This window comes from Priapulus caudatus, unplaced genomic scaffold, assembly GCF_000485595.1.
Source record: "Priapulus caudatus unplaced genomic scaffold, Priapulus_caudatus-5.0.1 Scaffold38, whole genome shotgun sequence".
NCBI classification, from domain to species: Eukaryota; Metazoa; Priapulida; class Priapulimorpha; order Priapulimorphida; family Priapulidae; genus Priapulus; species Priapulus caudatus.
Window position 1 is genome coordinate 423,359 of NW_014577099.1, and position 23,008 is coordinate 446,366.

The window sequence follows — 23,008 nt, forward strand, 5'->3', positions numbered from 1 at the left end:
CAAAGCGGAACATTTCGACCATTGTCAAGTATTCACACTAAACATATTTCCCAGTAAGAAACCATTCAAATTATATATCAAAATTCATGCGTAAATGACAGTGGGAATGTACAACTACGCTCTTTTCACTTATTTTGCATCACCTTAATTAGTCAACACATTGACGACCGCAAAAATTACAACTTTAACACTTCCTTTTACAAAATAAGCTTGATTAACACGGTTATCAACTGACTGTAGGAAACTAGACGAACTTGACTTATTATAGTCAGTCTTTTTACAAGATACTTACCCATACCTTTCTCTCTTCTTCTCCCTTGGTCCTTCATGGTAAAGAGCACATTCTTGGACGTTATAGTAGCGATATATATGGCGGTCAGTGATGCTCGTAGGGTCTATGTCCCCCTGACCTCTGTTTGACCTGGCTCGTTTAGATATTTCTGACTAACCCTAACTGTAACCCTAACCCTATATATATATATATTAGTCAGAAATAGCTAAACGAGCCAGGTCAGACAGAGGTCAGGGGGACATAGACCTTATCTGCGTCAGTGATGGGGGAAAGTTGTAAGAATTCAGGATTCAGGATGCCGTTGCCCGAAATTTAGACGAAGACATCAATAGAGATTGGGCGTAGGCAGAAAGAGGGAGAGGTAGAGCAATGCACTATAGTAGAGGTAATTCCATAACACAAGATAACTTTGTAATATGATTTATGACATGCCATGTCTATCCTTTAACACTTTTGGTGAAGGTCCAGCAAATATATAAACAGCCGAAATTCACCAGTAACTCGCCGCTAAAAATCCATAAAAACACCACAGCTTGCAAACATGATGGACATTGACTGAAAAGTTTTACTGAATGTGGGATTAGTCCCGCATTGCTCAATACAGATGATTATAATCACCTAACCAAAGATCGATCTATCTGTACCGGTCAATAGCTGTTTATATGGGTGTTTGTTTAATTTTGCTATATCCTTCACATCTAGATGCCAAATACGCGATAAGATCAGTTACTTGAAGATTTGCTTGGAATTTTGTCAGCTAAGCAAAATTATGTGTATTTCGTCATCAGTTAGAGTGAATTTTACACAAAATTGAACTCTTACGCATGTAAATAACAAATTTATACAACTCTAAAATAGAGGTAAGATAGATACTCGCGGAGGAAAAACGCTTCAGTGACCAATATGGGAGTCGGATGAATAAAGAGAAGAAGAAAATAGATGTATAAAATGATCAGCAATGACCACACGTTTTTCTCTAACATTTTTCCTTGATAAACAAACATGAAACCATATTCGGAAACTCAAGGCACACATCATGTGTGAATGGTAAAAACTAATCACAAACACAAAATTATTTAAATGATTTAACTGTGAAGACGATTTGGTAACAATTGTGATTACACCACCTAGAGATCTCAGTTTCACCAGTGACCTATTCTGGTATAGTTGGTCAAAGCTTACTTAAAAGATAACGCAACTCCAGCTTTAGGACAAATAACAATAATTTTAACAATCTTCTCATAAAGCTATTTATTGCTATGCAAATGTCGAACCTCAAGAGGCTTTCCCGAGATCTATTTTCTTCTGTATCATTTTCGCAGAATGAAAGATGAAAGCGTCTACCAGGCCTGCCACTAAAACAAGCAAGAAAAACGTGTTATAACATGGAGGTGTTGGTCTAACTGGTTTCAAATATACAGCTTACAAATGCTAGTAGAGGAGCACACACATATATTATAATACATACATTCATAACACATCACAAAATGAAATAAATTTGAGCTTGCGATATCTATAAATGAATGTGGAATTAAGTTCAAGCTCCCTTGTTGAAGGTTGAAAATTCACTTCTGCTGTCAGTGGTACTAGCTTTTTCTCTATCACCCCCGGCAACCATTGCAAAGTCCCCCGAAAGTTGACAAGCTGCACTGCATCAGACTGCACAAAATGTCTGGTCCACGTTATGGTTTACATGTCACTGCTGCTCGTGACTTTCCTTGCCAAACACTCGGTTTTGTATGGACGGCAGTACGAGATCCAGCCTGGTTCTTGGTCACTAAATACTCTTAAACACTAACTCCGCTGGTGCTTTGCCTGTAGTTGCCTGTGGTGTTACTCGATACATAGACAAGAAGCGGTGCAGAGGGTCCTCCACCAGGTCACTCTGGGATAGCTTGCGTCCCATTTTCACTGTTTGCATGGCCCTCTATGCTAACCCGTCACAGGCTGGGCGGTATGGGCAAACATTTAATGTGCCTAATACGGTTTATTTGCAGACATTCTTGAATTCCGCACTGGTAAAATATGTGCTGTGCCGTTCATTGTCTGACACGATCGTACTCGGCAGTCATAGGGTCACAAATGTCTGCCGGAGTTTAGTGAGTATGGAACTAGTTGTTGCAGCTGTTACCACAGGAGCATCAATATATTTACTCGCCTCGACAATGACAAGAATCATTCGTCCATCCAATGGTTCTGCATAGTTAATATGAGTGATGTTATGGCTGCCCTGGCCACTCGCATGTGTATCGGCACAGATGGCGGCAACTGGCGATGGATCTGGCACATACCACAATCTTTCACCTGTTCTTGTCAGCGTCTATTCCCAGCCACCAGACGTAGCTGCATGCTAATGCTTTCATCTTCACAATTCCTGGGTGGGTTCCATGCAACTTTTGCACCATTAGGTCACAGCATTGTGGTGGAAGTTGGAACAATGACTCACATTCCCCATATTAACACACCTTCTTCAACCCTCAGTTCATTTAGCTTATCACTGTAGGAAGGCAACGCCTGAACAACTACCCTCCCCCCACCATAACACAAAATCACCCTAAGCACAATTACCCCCAGGCAATCACTCCCTGACAATCCCCCCAATGATTTTAGTTCGATTTGTTTTTTGATTGGGTTTACCACACTTGTGTCATGCCTTCCCTCATGCTGAGCATGCTTTCCTGTTGTAGGACGCGGCCTCGCACGATAGACCTGCACAGGCTCTACCGTAACTTTTGTGTGCAACATAGTTGTCTCACGTGTCCTTGACGGTAGCAAGGTTACAAACATAGGTAATTCAGATAGTGTCATGTCAGTATCATTAACTCCCTTTATCTTCATTTCCCATCCAAACACTTCTGTTAGATCTGAGAATTTATCTCTATGTTTTTATCATGGAAGTCTAATTTTTTTCTTTGTGGCTGCAAACAGGAGTGAAATTTATCTAGAGCTTTACCGGTTTGCTGCGTAGCCTATCGAAATACTAAAGTGTCATATTCCCTAATTTGCTTTGGGGCAAAATAATCGTCTAGTTCGGCTTTCATCGGGGCATAGGTGTCACTATCTATCACTCCAAGTGCTTCACTAGGATCAAACCCTTCTTCACCGGGCAACAGGTAGAAGTAAGGCTTTCTTTTGTTTATCAACTGCAACGTCTGCGTTTGCTAGCTACCAGACAGTTCTCAAAACAATATGTCCATCGTTCCCAACGAGAGCCTGATCTTTGATTGTTGCACAGAAGATGGCTTTTCTCATTGCAACCATATATCAAGAATATAAAGTGCAAAGGGTGAAGTCGTTTATATTGGTGACATTGCAAATGTTAGGATATTCTCCAAGCATCCTCTTACCATGTTCCATGAGCCTCTTACCATGTTCCATGAGCCTCTTACCATGTTATCATGAGCCAAATATAGCGACATGAATTTGCAACCGAGTTGAAATTCTATGCATTTCGGAACCAGTCTGTAGACGTATACAACATAAACATTTTAAATGTCTAGCAGCAATTTGTTGTTGGTTAAAAAGTCTGGTAGAGTCGAACAGTTAGGGTATTTATGAACATGGTAATGATATAAGAGCTACATACCTGTGAACACTCCTCCAATGATTGCACAAACTCCTGTGAGAAAATGGAAGAATGACCTGAAACAGATAACAACAGTTATATAACAATTACACTGTAATGAGCTGCCCAAAACCCAACTTTTGATTCATATAAGACAAGCGTCTGGAGATGATATCAACAAGAATAATTTAATGTCATATAAAAGCAAGTGCAAGAGATTAGGAATAAATAAAAACAGATTTTATTTTATTTATTCACTTCTGATGAGATACTACTAAAAAGAATACGAATAAAATTATCATTACCTTTTTTGCTCTGTGTATTTAACCATCATAGGTGAGAGCTCATACATCATGAACATTCCAGGTAGCCCCTGGTCCCCACTCGTTGCTGATACTACTTTAGAATTGGTCGTAATTGAGTACTGATTTGTGTACAAAACCTTTTGGGATAAAGTGAAATATAACGTAAGATTTTAAATCGATTAAATCCTTCACTGGATACAAGACATGCTCGCTAACATTTGCGAGCTGCATCACATCTGCATGAGACAAGAAGAATTTATATTGTCTTCACATATATGTTTGAAGCATTTAATATTACATGATCGACATATACATTTTTAAAATTCAAGGCACTTTTCTCTATTACAACTGCAGAAAATTTAGCCATGTACTATTAATAAGGCCTCCAGTAGCAAAAAGGTAAGTGGAGCATGGGACAGGTCTGACTAATCAATATACTAGCTCTGAACCTGAATACTCAGCAGTGAAGTGTGAAAGAACCGAGTGGGAAATTTAGTGCTCGCTCGCTCACTAGTGCCAATACTATTTCAGTTTAATTACAATTAACACCCTGTACAGACTGTAAAATTTGATCCTACGTTTAACTTTTCTGGGTCAGTCCCTGGCCAGACGCGCGCTAATTCGCAGCGTACAAACAACACTCAACAAACCGGGTTGAGGTAGCATGAGTTGGCTGCGCATGCTTAGTTTAGCATGTAACGTCTCATAGCAGACAGAAATTGCAGAAAAAGCAACAGCTGTAATAACAGCAAAAGAAGAATATTAACAGATTACCAAATACACAGCAGTATCTTTTATCAGCAATAGAAGTACAAATATGCACATTTTTATGTGTGCCTTCCTATACCCTTTGTGTAGATTCTTTTGACCACATTGCAGTAAGATTCTTTACCTCTTTGTCATCCCAAGGACTGCATGCATTTGCCATTATATGAACCAAGTTGTTTATGCTATATTAGTATACACTATAGTGAGTTGCAGATCAAAAATGAAATTGCAGACAATTCCAGTTGCGTTTTTACTTTTAATATATAGGTACTCAAACAAGGCTATGCGCATGTTCATATAGAAATTTACCCCACATCTGGTCTGGTTTACTTACCCACACAGTTTAGCCCCAGATAACAACGTACAGGATAACTTTTGGGATAACGCGGGCATGGCCCACCTCATTGCGTTTACCAGGGCATGCCAGGATAATCGGAATACCCATATTCAATAATACGCCCAGTAGCGCTCATAGGGTCTATGTCCCCCAGGGTACTATCGGAGGGTACCCTGGGTACGGTTCGATATATCGGAACGTACCCTGGTAACTATCTGATATGGTTAGGGTTAAGGTTAGGGTTAGGGTTAGGGGTAGGGAGTAGGCGTAGGCGACTCCCTAGACTCGTTAGTGGAGTAGGCGAGGTACGATCCAGCATATCAGATAGTTACCAGGGTGCGTTCCGATATGTCGAACCGTACCCAGGGTACCCTCCGATAGTACCCTGGGGGACATAGACCCTATCAGCCCCAGTAGCTTCTGCTGTGTATTTTGTGTCTGTATGCTGTGATTTAGCAAGCGTACCACGAGCCTGGCTTGGACTGGTTTGATATAGCATTAAAATTTTGCAGTCTGTACCGTCTACTAGTTAGGACTTGTGTGTATTTAGCCCTAGACAGAATGTAAACACTGGAAAAATTTAGTCTGGGCTAGAAGATCAATTTTGTAGTCTCTCTGTATGGGGTATTAAATATGACTGCGAATGTTGCTTGAGGGATAGTTTGCATTTGATAAACGGCCTTATCTGACCACACTATGACAAGGTTAGTTTGATTTTAGAGAGGTGGGCTAAATCCCAACATATATATTTTACCAGCTAGGGGAATTTTTTTATCATACCACTTTCTACAACGTACTGTATAAGCCGTATTTTCTGAGTACAGATATTTTGGCGAATTCAGACTTGACAGACAATTTTTGCAAGTGGTTAATTTTGCGGTCGGTGAATTATGAATTATTCGGTATTATTCAGTATGAACTATTCGCGTGTTTTTATTTTCACGGTAGGGGATGCATTCGCGAAATTCGCGAAAATTAAACCACCGCGAAATATACAGCTTATACAGTAGTCTACTATGCTACAGGGATTCCCCACCAGGTTCCTTCATACGTTGTACAAGCACGCATATAAATAAATAAATATATATATATACTTTTTCAACATACTTTTTCATCCAGATTTAAATATGTTGTCGGCACAATCTTCACAAAATATTGAAACATCATTTGATCTGGAATAAAGAATTATAATAATACATGATTTATTACAATTACACATTACACACAGAATTAGCAGTTGTAGCCACTATTTTGAATCAATATAATATATTGAAAATAAATTTATATGAACATTTATGAAACATTTTATGGAATATTTTTCAACAATGGATTAAAAACATAGGTTTTATATGTATATATATTATCAGGAGTGAATAATAAAAATAATCTATTATTATTCACTCATTATGTTATGAATATTATATACACCCTATTTCACTGTAAATTACATTGTTATACTAAACATCGTAATAAAATGGCATATATCACAGTACAGAAATAGATTTATAAGGGAATGAAATGGAAATTTAAAGTAACCTTCGCGCTGCGTATGCAAAAATAGCGGGCTCAGCCGGGATTTGAACCCGGGACCTCTCGCACCCGAAGCGAGAATCATACCCCTAGACCACTGAGCCAAATCACAAATAAGGATATTCATTATTCTTTCTTGTCATATGATCAACATATTCACAAACCAGTTTTTGTTAAGGATCGTTTTATGTAATTTTAACATGTCATATAAAGCATAGAACGACCGCAGGTTATAACTAATGTGATGTTGGCTTTAAAATTGAGCTTCCGATTTCGTCACGAATTTATACTTTGCCTGGGCGCACAGTATGAATCATTCATCCACCTGGTGGCGCTACCATCCAATGACGGTGTATTGCCTCAGAACACGTACACAGTATCAATATTGCCTACGCGCCCTGACTGCAGTCACTACATGTCACTCGTCTAATAGCAATAGCACATGAAGTATTAAAGGCATACTAGGCCCATTGATTATGCAATGTTGACGAATGCTAGAATAACTGGCACCTTGTGTAGTTAATAATTACATAACCTTATTACATCCAAACGAGTATTAGTTTGTCCAATATGCTGGTTACTAAGAATACCTAAGATGTCTAATTGAAATCCGCAGTCCAAAAAATCAGTTGTTTACAGTTTCAAACCGCTGCCGGCGAAGCGGGTGTGATGCAGATTTATAGTGCACCGGACATTTTCGCACGCATGCTCGGCCGTACGCAATGCTATCATCAGTGATTTCGTAAACACGGACGCCTGTGATAAGGAACTTTTTGTCAGGGCTGTCCATGTGCGTCCGTGATTAGTACTCGTGTTTTACTCCATTTCCATGTTTAGTCTGTGGCCGTGGTTACACCGCTGACACCTACATTTCATCTGGCGTCCAAAACATATGGGCCGCACAAATGTTTACGTCATCAATTGACTCCTGGATGACATTTACGGCACGTAAATAAATATCAACAACCGATTTCAAGTCTTGCTTGTAATGTAACCAGCAGTGATATTGGACAAACTAATACGCGTTTGGCTATAAGGTTATGTACTTATTAACTACACAAGGTGCGAGTTACTTTAGCATTCGTCAACATTGCATAATCAATGGGCCTAGTATGCCTTTAATAATATGGGCACCAGTCTGAGGTTTGTGGAAAGACGGCGTGAACATTAATTGCCTATATTAAAGACACAAGACATTGCTCCTATTTTGTGGATCCTAATATCCCAAAATATCTGCACAGACGTAACACGACGACTTTCTTTAAATGAATTATTAAAGGTGCCTGCCCTTATTAACACCTACTTCAAGAAAAATATGGGGAAAAGTTGATAATTAAACCATCATGTCACAATATCCTCGAAATTACAATTATTCCCACTTGTTCGCATTGGAAACATAAGGAAATCGGTAACATTCTGGTTCATTTCGATACGATTGTTGGACTTCCTGAAATGACATCAGCAGGAGTCCATGTGACTCTGAAAATTCTGCTATACATAACTAAAAATCCACGTGTAACGATTTAAGATGCTTGGTAAAAAGAGAATTATGAGTATAAGAGAAAAGCATTGAGACACAATCAGTAAAACCATGAGCTACCAAGCATTGACTCAACTACAGAGTCGATCGCTACTGTCACCAGCCCACGCAACACAGGTTAAACAGTGCAGTCTAACGGCACACAGAAAACGACTTCAGCACCCGGCTACCTACCTTTGTTATTATACTGAAGTGAAATATAATACATTGTTAAATATATTTACAATGTATTTTGTATCATTAAGTATACTGTTACTGTTATATAATACATTGTTAAATATATTTACAATGTATATCAGTGATGTATATGTTACAATCTATTAATAAAACAATACATTGTTGTATACTGAAATATGAATATACTGGTTTCAGTTTTAAAATCACATTTTGTAGTAATCTACAGCAGATAACACAATATTTCAATCTTACTTTCCAGTGATTACTATAATTTGTGTCATGCATTATCTTGATCTGTAGTTTCTCTCTTCGTACGACTTCCTCTTTTTGAGGGCACAGGATCAGTTTGTTTCTCTTGATAAAAAGTTTACCAGGCCAGCTTTGAAGTGTGCCATTAACCCATCAGACACCTTCCCACCCTGAGGAAACTCCTACATGCAAACTGTGTCTGGAATGTGCACATTCCTGCAACTAGCGTATTGCGCATAGAATTTTCTGGGTATAAGGTACTAATTTTATTTTAAATTAATTCACTCTCGCTCCCAGCATTATCACTACACTCTGTCACATCATTAAATAATCAATATTTATTTTAAAATGTTTCCCTGCATTCATAATTACGCTTGAATTAGGGGAGACACATAGAAACACATCTTAAATTATATAATGGAAGTGAAGTGGAAAACGTGACACACATAACGGAATTTAATATTGCTATTGTTTTTTTCTGGGACACATTACTCTTGTTTTGTGTGGTATCACAGTACCATGCAGTAAAAGTAGTTGTTAAAGATTCATTACTCTCAGAAATATAAATACCAGTGAATGTGAATAGGACAGACAATTGCTTAAGTCTGCTTTTGGGCTCATCCTAATACCTGATCAACACACATAAAACTAAACACATTTGACATTTGCATCCATGGTCATGCAGCAGTGAACCAAATTGTATTTGTAGCTTGCAAATCTTTTCATAAAATACACACAATTATGTTTCAACTCCCTAATGGTTGTAAATTTTGTTTTAATGTAAAAAGTTATCTTCCACATTAAGCTTATTTCTTTAAATAAATACATGGAAAGAATAGATCATCACATGCATAAATTAGTTGCTTACTGTGTTTGTTAGAACACATAAAAATCCTTTCAAGCCATAGAACGACATTTGACCCCTTAAACTCATATATACACGCATAATACATTTTTTAATTGCCATTATATCTCAAATAGGAAAAGTTGTTGAAGCTCTTTAAATTTGTGCAATGATTGTGTTGTTCTCATTTGACCTTTAGGCACCAACTCTGACCTGGCATGACTGTTTAAAGCTTGACCCTTGATGCATAATTATTATCAACATAGTAGATGAAACCAGCGGTCCAGCACATTTAGATTTCGAAGCATTATTCTCGATAGATGGATGGAGGCATACACACTATTGCCACTCTACAAGGTCTATTTCATTATGAGAGATGAAATAAAAACATTTTACCTTTATGAGCCACGACTTCCAGGTGATCTAGTGGGTTTTGCAGACCAGGGTAGTCCTGACCGAAGGAAAAGTGCTTAATGGAGTGGGTCATGTTAAACTGCAACAGAGAGGCAGCAAAATATATACAGGACACATCCTTCTATTGCAAGAGTACAAATTACTATACATATAACCTAGTTCTCAGACATTTACTTTTACATATATACATATATAAAGAACATTTGGGTTTTCATTGAGCGACTCTTACATACAGGCTCTACGATTTGTTAGAGCACATATTCTAACCATCAGCTACTACAGCAACATACAGAGCTGATACAACAGTGAATACAGCAGACAATCTCCTCTTATAGAACAGTTATGTCATAGAGACGTTGCACAGTTTTTTCGCATCTCATATAATTTGACATAAACCCCACCATTATTGCTGTTGTGCTACATAATCAGTGTTACACTGTACTGACTTAATTAAAAGTGAAAGATCATGCTTTATCTTACCTTTGTACCTGAAAATGCCTGCAAGTCATGAACTGTAAAAAATCAGAATCTTTATCATTTAAAATAACTTTGCATTCACATAAATTTATTTAAGTCAAAGAACATGCCTTGTTAATTTTGTACATTGATAAGTGGCAATTGTTATATACAGTTAATCCTTTTAATGCAGATTCTCAATTATTTGTTATGTAAATCGTATATAATATATGATAAGCTATAATGCACTTAATTATTACAGTAGTATTCAAAACACTACTGGCTCACCATGAACATGATGTTGCTGAAAGCTTTTCCCTGGTGCTATATGGAAGTTTCCAGCAACCTGTTTAATCAATTGTCAAAACTAGTGTCACACTTTTCTAAATATGAAACATGGTTACAAATTAAATATAAAGAAATAGGATAAAAAATTAATACTTGCAACAAATTTACACCTTAGACTCAAGTTTAGTCATTGGGATAGTGATTAAAAAATCTGCAATACAGCAAGGAAGAATTTTTAATGGACACAGACAAAGAGTAACCGAAACATAGTTTCAATCAGATGTAATAGCTAATTTGGTAGGTCGAGAGGAAGCACATGCTGGAAATACACATGATGGAAGCACAAGATAATGGAAATACTACTAGGTTTTAACCAAATCTTTTGCTCACGCTCATTATTACTTGTATTAGGGCTAAATATGAGCATGGAACTGTGCACGGGCACAGATGTATCTCGTGGTCATATATAAACCAATGATTATTATATAGAAAATGTCAGTTGGAGTTAAAGGTCAGGACACACTGCAGCGACAACGATGGGCCGTAATGTTTGATGAAAGTTGAGGAAATTATAAACTATTGTTTCCAATGAGCTGTTTCAGGCTCACATGATACAGTCTAACAACAACTATAACAGCAAAAATATTTAGAATCGCTTCCAATTTCCAGCGACATGGTCGTGCGATATGTAGTGCATTTTTTCTTGCAACAGCACGGCTTCTATGCAACATTACATGGCAGGTGGCTGATGTTGGCAACAAATGTTGAACCATGTTTCATCAGCTTAAAGCAATAATTTCACATTTCCCCAACCGTTCTCATATTTTCTTGACTGTTCTGATACTTACTGGCACTATTTTATTAACACCAAGTGTATACAGTTATGTCTAACATGTCTTAGAAAACTCACACATCACTTTCAGCGATACGTGCATTGATCTGCATTTTGAAATAGATTTGTTTACACATATCTACATCAATAAGCACATGATTCTCGAATCTCATGAGATGCTATTGACTGGTGCCGACACTGCCAGGCTGTACACTGTACTGTGTTACCCTTGCCTTTGTCTACATGTCGAGATATGGTAGTATAGAAATATTTACGATACATAAACATGTACACTTTTGTTTTGTGATAGCATTACTTATATTTCAATTTTGCAAACCTTAGGAATCCAGGTGCAAGTTTGCTGTTCTTTTGTTGTTTTATACCCTATAACAGCAGCCCAAACTTAGCAATTTTTATGCTGGAGTAATCAGTAATATATCTGCTAACAATTGAGACCTAACTTGTCTACATGTATGAAATTTTTAATTGTTTAATTTTTCGATTTAATCAAGAGATAATAACTTCAGTATGTCATGAATCCATTACCTTATTAACTTCCAGATATCCATAGAGATGACAGCCTTCATTCTGCTGCTTCTCCAGCTTCTCCGTGAAACCCTCTCGCTTGCACTGCTCTATTTCTGCCGGCGTTATGAATGCCCATCCCTTCTTCCTGTAAGCTTCTCTCACTTCCTCACATGTGTTACAGCACCTACACATAAACTGCCATTAACACCTAGAACTCTAGCACCTAGTGTATTATGGATGTCCTGTGTTTCTATGCCAGTTGAATAGGTTCAATGAACCAAAACAATTCACTTACTGTCCGTTATAGGTTTCTGCTCCATAGCAACTTTCACATCTGCTTGTATTTAGGGTAAGCTTCAGAGACTGTTAAAACAGATATTTTTTACATAATTATTATAGACAAATAAGGTAAACATTTAGTTATTACATATACTTGTGTTACCTAATTTTATATATATTCATAATATTAGAATAAATCAATTACACAGATAAAATTTACACAGCAGTATCGCTGCTTTTTGTGTGAAATTGCAGTTATTTTGTACATACCTCAATAATATCTTCAGACTTGTCACCAATGACTGAAAGATAAACAAGCAGACACGTTCAATTTTACATGACATAAATTTTCACAAGTATACTAAAAATTACATTGATAGTCTATCAAATAGTAGGGCACACACTGTGTGCCAGTAGTCTATCAAATAGTAGGCGCACACACTGTCACTGTGTGAAAATTCCCTGCTAAATATTTGAGTGCATTAAATATTAGGCCGTCGCTACCATTGTTGTAGGTCTCGAGACCGGTCTTAGTCTAGAGACCGGCCTCGACACCGTTTTCCTTGGTCTCGGTCTCGGTCTTGGCCTCGGAGTGCAATGACTCAGACTCGGACTCGGACTCAAGCCCTCCGGACTCGATGACTCGGGTCGAGGCTACTACATACATAGTACACAACTGTACATATTGTAACACGCAGTTTACAAGAATTTAAAACTAAACTCCTAGGTTTGTCTAGATAACACGCGCCTAATCTCTGTAACGGTTTCAATGGCTCGATTAAGATTCTTGTCCCTTTGGTTTGAATCTGCTGTCACTTCGTCCCTTTGCGCTTTTTCTACAACTTCGAAGGTGCTAGCACTCTTTCATTTGGTTCAACAAGCCGTGTGTGTCATTCTCGTAAAACACAAATGGTCTCGTTACTTTGACACATTTCGTATGACTCATGTTCTCTGTGTTTTCGGCTGACTATAGAGTACCGAGTGTGACGTCACGTTGCAAGACAACGTACGGCTGGTTCTCACACAAGCCACTGGCTCCATGGGTAGCCAGAGGGTCAACTGTTGTGCGTACGTAAAACACGATGTGTGTGCGCTGCAGACAGCGGTAAAGCATCGGTAGCAAGTCGTTCTTACAATATTTAATGAATTTAAAAAAAAATTCAAGAAAAAAAATTTTTTTTTTTTTAAATTTTTTGGGTTCAATTAATTTTTTTTCCGCGTTGCTTTTCACTTCCATCCTTTGGAAATCTATAAAAACTGCCAATATGACTCTCATAATGATGGTTACAATCGCGGTACAAAACACGACACGCAGTTAATGTTACCAGAGCATATGATTGTGTAGAACCAGCAGGCTCGTGTGTCATGCCACCGTGACGTCATCACTTCGGTACTTCTATACACTTTCGAATGTCTATGATGCACTGTTGCGATTTTTTTCCCAATTTTTTCCTGATTTTTTCCCCCTTCTCCGTGATTTTTCCCTTTTTTTTTTATCGAAAACTGGACTCGGACTCGGACTCGGGTGATGTGGACTCAGACTCGGAATCGGAGCTCGACGGCGCGACTCGGACTCGGACTCAGACTCGTGGGGGTGCGGACTCGACTACAACACTGGTGGCTTACGCGTCCGTTACCGGACGCCGCAGCTCCAGGCATACGCCTATATCATCATTCTTTCTCATATATCTATCATCATGCATATTATATATATAGCCTATAGATATATATATATATATATATACTATATACTATATATATATATATATATATATATCATATATATATCTATCATGTATAATAATATTATCTCGCCCCCCTGTTCTTTCTCATATATATTTCTAGATCATCATATTATCTTATGTGAACCCAACTATATTTTGTTGCAGTAAAAAACAATAAACAATAGAGTTTTTACCAGAGATATTACTTACTTTGAAAGGCGTTTGCACATGCGGCAATTCCAAACGCTCATTTCTCCAGTACTAGACTGCAATACTCGTCGTTGTCATGCGCATAATCACACTACCTTGTATGACAAAATAAACTTCTAGTTCTTTCGCATTTGACGTGCGCGTCCCAACAAGAAAGACGGTGCGAATATCGGTAAGTCAGGCGCCAACGCTTAAATTGTTTTCAAAAAAGCCATAACATCAAAGTGTGACGTGACGCAGCAGTTTTTCATCTCTTCCTGCGCCCGTACGCGCTGTACCGCGGCACGCTGCCACGGTTGCTTGGAGTATTGGGGACACTGTCAACAACCATCGGAGGGAGAATTCCCGTCAACAACCATTAGGAGGTATTTTCAAAATACCTTTGTATAAGACAACCGCGCCAGTGAAATGAGGTCAGGAAGTACGAGTTTATTTTAGCCATAGGGCGGGGGCTAGTATAGATTGCATGACACGACAGTATTTTGCCTAGTCGTAGTAACTGGGAGAAATAGCGTTTGATGCGTGCATATGTGAGCTTTAAGTGATTATATCAAAAAATGGTGTTTTTTGAAACTTTACTGAAAAACAAAAGCATAGATAACTGCCAGTAGAAATCAACCATTTGAAGAGGGCCGCATAGCCTAAATCGTGAGCGTGAATTTGGGAATCTGCTGCTGAGCTTTTTGCTAATGGATGACGGCGACGGCGTAGCCAACTGCGTAAATATTAAACTAGCTAACACCACACTGTGGCTGTTTAGCCTGTAGTTTAATATTTATGCACTCTATAATATATATATATATATAAATATTTATATTAAGTTGTTATGTATGTGGATTATCAGAATAGCGAGGTATGAGTCGTAAAATCCAATGCCAGCTAAACAAGGCTACAATGAATCAGCGCTAGTCAAAAGGAAGCAATGGACTGGTAAGCTGGGCTTCAACAGTTCATGACAAACCAGAGGAAATACAACGACGTTGGCCTAAATTTTGACTGTGAGGGTTGGAAAACTGCAGTATAATTGGTGGGCATACATACTTTGAAAGGAATGCTCATTTGTGTTTGTTTGATTTAAACATAGCCATGATATATTTAGAGAGCAGCGATTCATTGCGCGTTAGTTACTATTGTCAGCTATGGCAGCATGGATAGTAACTAGCTGTGGTCGTACTACAGTTCGGTAAACAATTAATGACATTACTCCGGTCTGATACAATTATATAATCGGTTTCTATTGCAGAAGCCTATCTACGCTTTCTTTTTCAGTCGGTCTTCGCATTTGGGATCCTTGGTTAGGCCTGGTTCAAGCCGTGGTCTGCAGTTTGTAACCGTCATTGTTCGTGCGTCACGTAATGCTAGTATTGTGGTATACATTGTTTTCTCCTGCTGCATCCATCGTGCTCGCATACCTCGAAAAACTGGAATGAAATATGCTTTTCATGATTAAACTAACATGTATACATTAAACTAATACATAAGGAAATACATGAAAACACTAAACAACATCTGTGTTAGTCTATTACATTGCTTTACATAACATTAGGATTAATGCAATAACTATTGATATCCAAATATTAACATTCATGTTTAATCCATAGATCATAGTGTTTTGTCATAGCTGCTGCTGTTTTTGTACGTATTTGCTAACTTACATAACCCTACACCCTAAAGTTTTCTCATATGAAATATGTTGAAATATGCGGCTAGCCACGCAAGTTATTTGTCGGAATTTGGTAATATAATATATCATTATATATATTAGTATATACAGTGAACCCCGAAGATACGAAATGGCTGCGACAAACGAATTTTCAAGATACAAACGAGCTCCGTTTGAACGTTAATGTATTGTACAAGTCGATAAAATCACACATACCAAACCGTCTTACGAATGCAGCGCAATTCAGGGCATAGGCCGTACTAGCGCGCTCTCTTTCCGGTGACTCAGCTTAAGGCAATCTGGTATCGGGTGTGAGAAAAAACTTTCATTTTTCCGGAAATAGCAAACGGTTTAGTGGCCTGCGCAACTCGAGGAATCGCTCGGGTCCATAGATACACATGTGTACACACGCATGTGAACCTCCTGAACCCTAAAACGGAAAGGACTAATCCCCGCGGCACTCTGCGTGAAGGACGAGCCCCACAATGTAGGGCAGTGCTTAGACACTCGGGGCCAGCCGAAGGGGTGGATCCCAAAAATTTTTTTTTTGGGCACCGCAAATTTATATTCTACGGCCCAAAATGATAAAGTGGTCAGCAATTTTCCATTGGCATTTTTCGCACGTGTACCCCTTGCTGCGCCGGCTGCGCGCAAGCGCATGCGCTGTACGCCAGCGATGGAAACCGTGCGGAAATATCAAACATGATTGAATGCGAGCGATTCAAGCCGGGCGTATTTGGCATCGCTGCAAATCACGCTGCCGTCGTAACCGCACACACCGCGGCGCCGACTCGGGCACCGTAATTTATCGCATCGCAAGCGGCCAGCGCGCTAGAAAACCTCGCACAGTGTGTCCTAGGCCTTTTAGTTGGATCATCAACACAGCTATTTAGTAATTTGCGTACGATTCGGCGTACGCGCAATGCGCGAGGCCGTTTAGGGATTGCCAATTTAAATCAAAGCTAAAATTTACGCTAAACCTCTTGCGTAACTTTACACGAGCTGACGACCGGTGCCCCGTAAACACTCGACGAAATTTCGCAGGTGTTCTCCAGCATACCCGCAAGCTACATTATTTTATGAGAAAACATTATAAATTACTAGCTCAACTAAAAATAACATAAATAGATTACCATACTACACTGACAGGCGGCCACCCTTTGACGCTTCTTTTGTCATCCAGCTTGCGCAGTTGTTTTCGCTTATAAGCCGAGTGTTCGTAGTTAGCCGGTGTACGTGCACACGCCACGCACGTGTACGTGCACACGCACGCACGTGTACGTGCACACGCCAACGCACTTGGACGTGCACACTCGCCACGCACGCCCGAATCTGTTACGCCTGTGCACCTGGCCACCCGCTACGGCTGTTGACTTGTGGCACACGCACGCACGCACACGTGCCAGCAAGCACGGCGGTACGCACGTGGTACGTGCGACAACGCACGCCGACGCACGTGTACGTGCACAGCGCACGTCACGTGTCTTTATCGTGTGCGATCAACACACGCACGCACGGTGGCACTATGACCAGGCAACGCAAATTCTGCACGTGTAGGCACGTTCACGTGCACGCCCTACGTGCACACATCGCACGGCAGCCCACGCTATACGTACACCAGCCACGCCACGCACGTGCTACGGTGCACACGCCACGCAACGCTCGTTACGTGCCACACCGTGCCCCACATATAACGCACCGCCTACACGTGCACAATCACGCACCACACGTGGCACCAATCACACGCACGCACGTGTACGTACACGACACACGCCACTGCCCGTGTACGTACCACAGCGCACGCACGCACTGACGCATCGTGTACGTGCACACGCCACGTACGTCGTAGTCGTGTTACGTGCACATCACACGCACGCACGCACGCACGTGACATGCACACACACGCACGCACCACGCAACGCGACCACGCTGCACATGCAGCGCTACGGCACGGCACGCTACGCACCGTACGCACGGTACGTGCACCTACGCATCCACGCACGCTGTACTGTTGCACGCCACTACGCCACGTGCTACCGGTGCAGCACACGCCTCGCACGAACGCACGCCGCACAGCGTGCACGATTGCACGCACGCATCGCAATAAACGCACGTGTACGCCTGCGACCACTGTACACACGCGCACGTGTACGTAGCACACGCACGACGCATCGCACGCCTGTACGCCGCATGTTTACGCTACCTCCACCACCGTGCACGCACCGATCGGTGGTACCGGTACACACGCACGCACGCACGTGTGTACGTGCGCACACGTCCTCACGCCACACACGTGGTACGTGCATACACTACGCACTATATATCTGTTGCATGCATGCACGCACGCACGTGGCCTTGCTTGTACCATCGCACACGCCACGCATTCGCACCGCTAGCGTGTAACGTACACACGCACGGTACGTACGCACGCCACCGCCCAACCGTGACGCTGTCGCTTGCTTCATGAGTGTTGACCACGTTAATCAACTTTACTAATAATCGACACAGATTGGCACACACATCACATCCCCCACGCTCATCCAGTGAGACTAGGAGCTTATACGAGCCTACCTTCTTGGTTTCTACCAATCACAGAGAGGCCGTCAGTATTGAGCCGTCCTATCGCCGGTATGCGGCGGCTTTGCATCGCCGGCGCTTGACGCGGCGCGCGGTGGTTTCGATCGATCGCGTTACTATTAGGCGATCGGTGCCTGCGTTATAAGTTCATGGCCCCGTCCCTCGCTGTCGGGCTACGAGCACTCGTACGGCGTACGTCTGACAATCTTCAGTATATATAACAGTGAACAAAATCGCTCATCTCCTTCTCGCTCGCTTGCCGTGGTGCGATGATTGTAATAGCGCAAACTGATGGGTTACAACTAGCGAAAGCCGTGTCCCGCGAGTTTGCCTGATAAATCGAACTCTGAGCACTTGTTTTGCCGCTGTTTGCGTTCAGTTTAACGACCGCAACAGAGAATTTGTACTTCGCCCAAAGATATAAAATTTTTGGCGCCTGTTAATATTTTGTTTTGGTATTTTTAGTCGCCCCAGCCAGACGGTTTTGGTCGCATTGAGCGACGGGCGACCGGCGCCCTGTGTGTTCGATGCACTGTATAGCGGCAGTCGTGGGTTGGGGTATCTCGCGTTAGGTTAGGGTAGCGTTTACGGTTAGGTTAGGGATATAGGCGTTCATGGGTTAGGCGTTAGACGTTAGGGTTAAGCGTTTAGAGTGGGAGGCCCTACCACTGACCCGACCACTCCTCACACTGTGGCGCCTCACCCCGCACAGAGCTGCCGGGGGATTAGTCCTTACCCCGAACCTAACCCTACAACCTCTACACCTAGGAACCCTAACCCTAACCCTAAACAGAAAAAAATTAAAAAGATAAGATACAAAAGAAATAAACAGCTATGGTCTATTACCCTGGTATGTAAACATGAGTATTTCTCCTGCGTGTCCCAAGAATCCAGCTTTACGTACGCTGACTCATTGAATGTCGGGGTTTGTGCTCTATGATTTGCACTTGCTGTACGTAAAATTGCTTAAATACGTCCCTATTATAGCGGCTCGAAGATACAAACTTTTCAAGCATACGAACAAAACTCTGTTAAAAAGAATTTAATTTGATCTGGGGGCCGTGTCTATATTCTTGCTTTAAATAATACTATTTTATACTACACTTCGATAACTTACTGGCACAGTGAGACCTCGGGTACATGTACACATCCATGTAATCCGCGAGCTTTTGTCATTCCATTCCTCCGTGAATGCTCGTCAACAAAAGCGTCGCATGCTACTTGGCTGTGCCGTCACGCGTAGTAGTTAAGCCTCAGACACAAACAGGATGACCATCAGTATGCCACTTATAACAGGTAACTGCTGAATACAAATCACAAGAATGCCAAGTATACTTATAGAGATATGTTGACTCCTGCCGGCATTTTACTGCCAGTACAACTGTATTACACATGTTATACTACTGTATACATGATTATTAACAATATCGTCCCTTATACCCACAATGTACTTGGTTTACCATGGGGTGTGGTGAATAAAAAAAAAAAAAAAAACTAAATTAATTTGCTTATAATTAAATTATACATCAACGGCCTACAAAATATGAAACGGCTCATATGACCACTGCGACTCGTGCTGCTTCTCCACCCTCGAAGAACAGTTGCCAAGCATTTCCAATATATTTTGCACGTTTACGTGAGCGAGGGCCCTAATCAGCAAAGGTGCCCAATCTTATGTTTATATATTACCTAAATGCTATTTTAACGCGAACGTCTGCTTCATATTTACGCGACAAACTTCTCCATACATATAACTGAAACGTACTATGCTCGTTTTACTTAAATCTCCATGTTACAATATTTTGCTTTTGTTAAAATACATATAAAAACGACCTCTGTCTGCTAGCCCTTGGGCCTGAAAAGTCGTTAACATGCGCAACTTATTCAAGATCGTGCGCCTTTGAGTCGCGCCACCATCGTTGTCTTAAGTGATAATTGTCAGTCGTTGAGTTTTAAAACGATTAAAAAAAATATTTCGGAATGGTGCATCAAGCCGATGAAACTTTTCAGTAGGCGAATTGTTAACCTAAATTAACTCTGAGTAATCCTCTAAGAACGCCTAGAATTAAAGAATCCTTTAAAAGCGATACTCTTTCTAGAATTTAAGCAGACCATATTATGACAGTAGATTTGCATAAATAAATTAAGCCCCTACCTACATGATATTCGTAATAATATACGCGATTGCACGTGTTTGTCATAAAAACAAAATTTAATTTTCGAAATTTTGACGCATTTTTGGGTGCTGACATGACACCCGTGCGCTCGATCCGTGCTAGTCACCCTGCAAAAAGTTCAGCGCATTTCCAATTTAAATTTTGCAAGTTACAGACGGAGTCTAACCACAAAAGTTGCAATTATATTTATTACTTAAAATGCTATATTTTAAACCAAACGACTATTCATTTTATGACAAATTTTATCCATATTAGTAACTGAAACTATCGTTGTCGGTTTATAAAATTATCTGCAATCCTTCTTGCTCATCTAAACTTTATAAATTAAGAAAGCACCCTCGCGTGCTTGTAGCCCTTGCTGAAAAGTCCCATTGCCGCAGATTTTCAGATTAGCTGCGCTTTGGAATGGCCGCCACCGTCGATTGTCAATCAAACTGCAGTCGTTAGTTTTAAAAACATCTTTTCAAATATTTCTAACGGTGCATTGAACAACCATGAAATTTTTAAGTGTAGCGTAAGTTTTATCTAAATCAACTGAAAATAACCCTAGAACCTAGCGAGTGATTATGGTATTCCTTTAATCATATGATTATATGTGCAATTTTGATACGATAGCTCATATAGCCGTTTTCAGAAACATGCGCCTAAAGTGTATATTGCTTATGCTTAAAGGCCGGATAGTAGTACTCTAGGATTTTACTGCGGGTGGGCGTATATGTTTCTCCCATGCCATCGACAGGTCTTGCGCGCGGGACGATCTCAGTGTTACGTCACGGCGACACTGGAACGTCGGCCTATCTCCGGGAAAGCAATACAGAGAAGCATGACAGAAGCTTGTTGCAACTGCATTACACCGCAGCTTGGCTGTGATGGGCTTTACCCTTCACGCACATAACCTTTGGATGGCGAAACCTTTAACCTAACCCTAACCCTAACCAAGATCCGCTAACCCTTAACAGCCTAACCCAACCGTTAACCCCTAACTCTAACCCTTGATGCCTCTAACCCTTAACCCGCTACAACCCTAACTTAGACCCAGTTTAATTACACCGTAATACTAACACTTTTAACACTTTAACACCTAACACACAATAGGTTTTTAAATGGAGTTTAAAGACTAAAAGAACATAGAAAAATGTAAAAAAATTTAAACCAGGCATTGGGAAGGATTTCGAAGCCCACCACCTTTTCAAGAAATAAACGGTCCGGCCGGCCCATTGACCCTGACGTGTGGTGGCTGAAGAGTTATGTAATTGCCCTAGTATCATACATATGCCGGGGCCGGGCCGGCGGCGGACCCGGCGCCGCAGTCTAGCGGTGACCCGCCAGCAACCGCGGCCGTGACGCAGGTGGCGTCGGCGCCGCCGCCGGCTCCCCCGAGATGCCCTGTGTGTGAGCAATCATCACAGTAACGGTTGAGCATAGAATGTTTACCGCCACGCACCGTCGAGTTCCATAAATACGCGTGCGTCATTGGTCTTACTGGTGGTGCACGTCACACTGACGCTTACACTGACGTCACGCCCGAACCTTCGGAATGGCATGCGAAACATATTATCCACGCTTTTTACTGGGGCCATCACAACTTCGATACTGTTACTCGGTTGGACTTAACAAATACGTTCTTCCTGAAAACCCGACACATATGTGGTTCACCAGTGATACTTAATTTAACTTGTAACACTAATTGAATTATACGAATCAACACTACGAAATATTGATAAAGGCCATGCCATTTGTCACACACCCCACAACCTCTTGCTGGTGCCATACGCTCTGATAAAGATTGTCCAATTTGTAATCTTATTTTGCTACACGTTACAAGACCAGATGGGCTGAATCACTCAACAGGGCAATTATTATTATTTATACCCTAAAACGCACTATCATATAACTACGCGAACAGATTGCTTCATTTTTAGTCCGACAAATAATTTATCCATATTTAAGCAGCTCGAGCGAACCATCGGGATTTTGAGACACAACCATCCGCCAAGCCAGCATTCCCTGAATTCTCTCAATGTTGGAATTTCTTTTATTAATTAATTAGATTAATTAAAGCTGGGGAAAAATTTAATTAATTTAATTAAGTGAGAAAAAATTAACTTAAAGTAATTAAATCCTGTTTAATTTTTCAATTAATTTGCGATCCGGATTTAGTGCCCTCTGGAACTTGTACGGTGCAGCGTGGGGGAGGATCTTTACATTTCACGGACGAGAACATTCTTCCTGCCGAGGATTTACATTTTCGGT

General features: G+C 40.7%; 1 protein-coding gene and 1 non-coding gene across 2 annotated transcripts in view; both read right to left on the reverse strand.

The window, feature by feature from the left end:
• Positions 1 to 696: 696 nt before the first annotated feature.
• The window catches only part of LOC106819060 (endoplasmic reticulum-Golgi intermediate compartment protein 3-like), a gene marked incomplete at its 5' end in the record, with an annotated part of 25,687 nt that continues 3,375 nt past the window's right edge, over positions 697 to 23,008 (reverse strand). The window contains 10 exon segments of the mRNA XM_014823724.1: positions 697 to 1,647; positions 3,879 to 3,934; positions 4,163 to 4,299; positions 6,375 to 6,439; positions 10,004 to 10,100; positions 10,502 to 10,533; positions 10,766 to 10,823; positions 12,144 to 12,309; positions 12,421 to 12,488; positions 12,675 to 12,706. Of these exon segments, the coding sequence (XP_014679210.1) occupies positions 1,568 to 1,647; positions 3,879 to 3,934; positions 4,163 to 4,299; positions 6,375 to 6,439; positions 10,004 to 10,100; positions 10,502 to 10,533; positions 10,766 to 10,823; positions 12,144 to 12,309; positions 12,421 to 12,488; positions 12,675 to 12,706 (791 nt within the window).
• On the reverse strand, positions 6,830 to 6,901 carry Trnap-cgg. The gene has a single exon. It is a non-coding gene; the product is annotated as a tRNA-Pro (tRNA).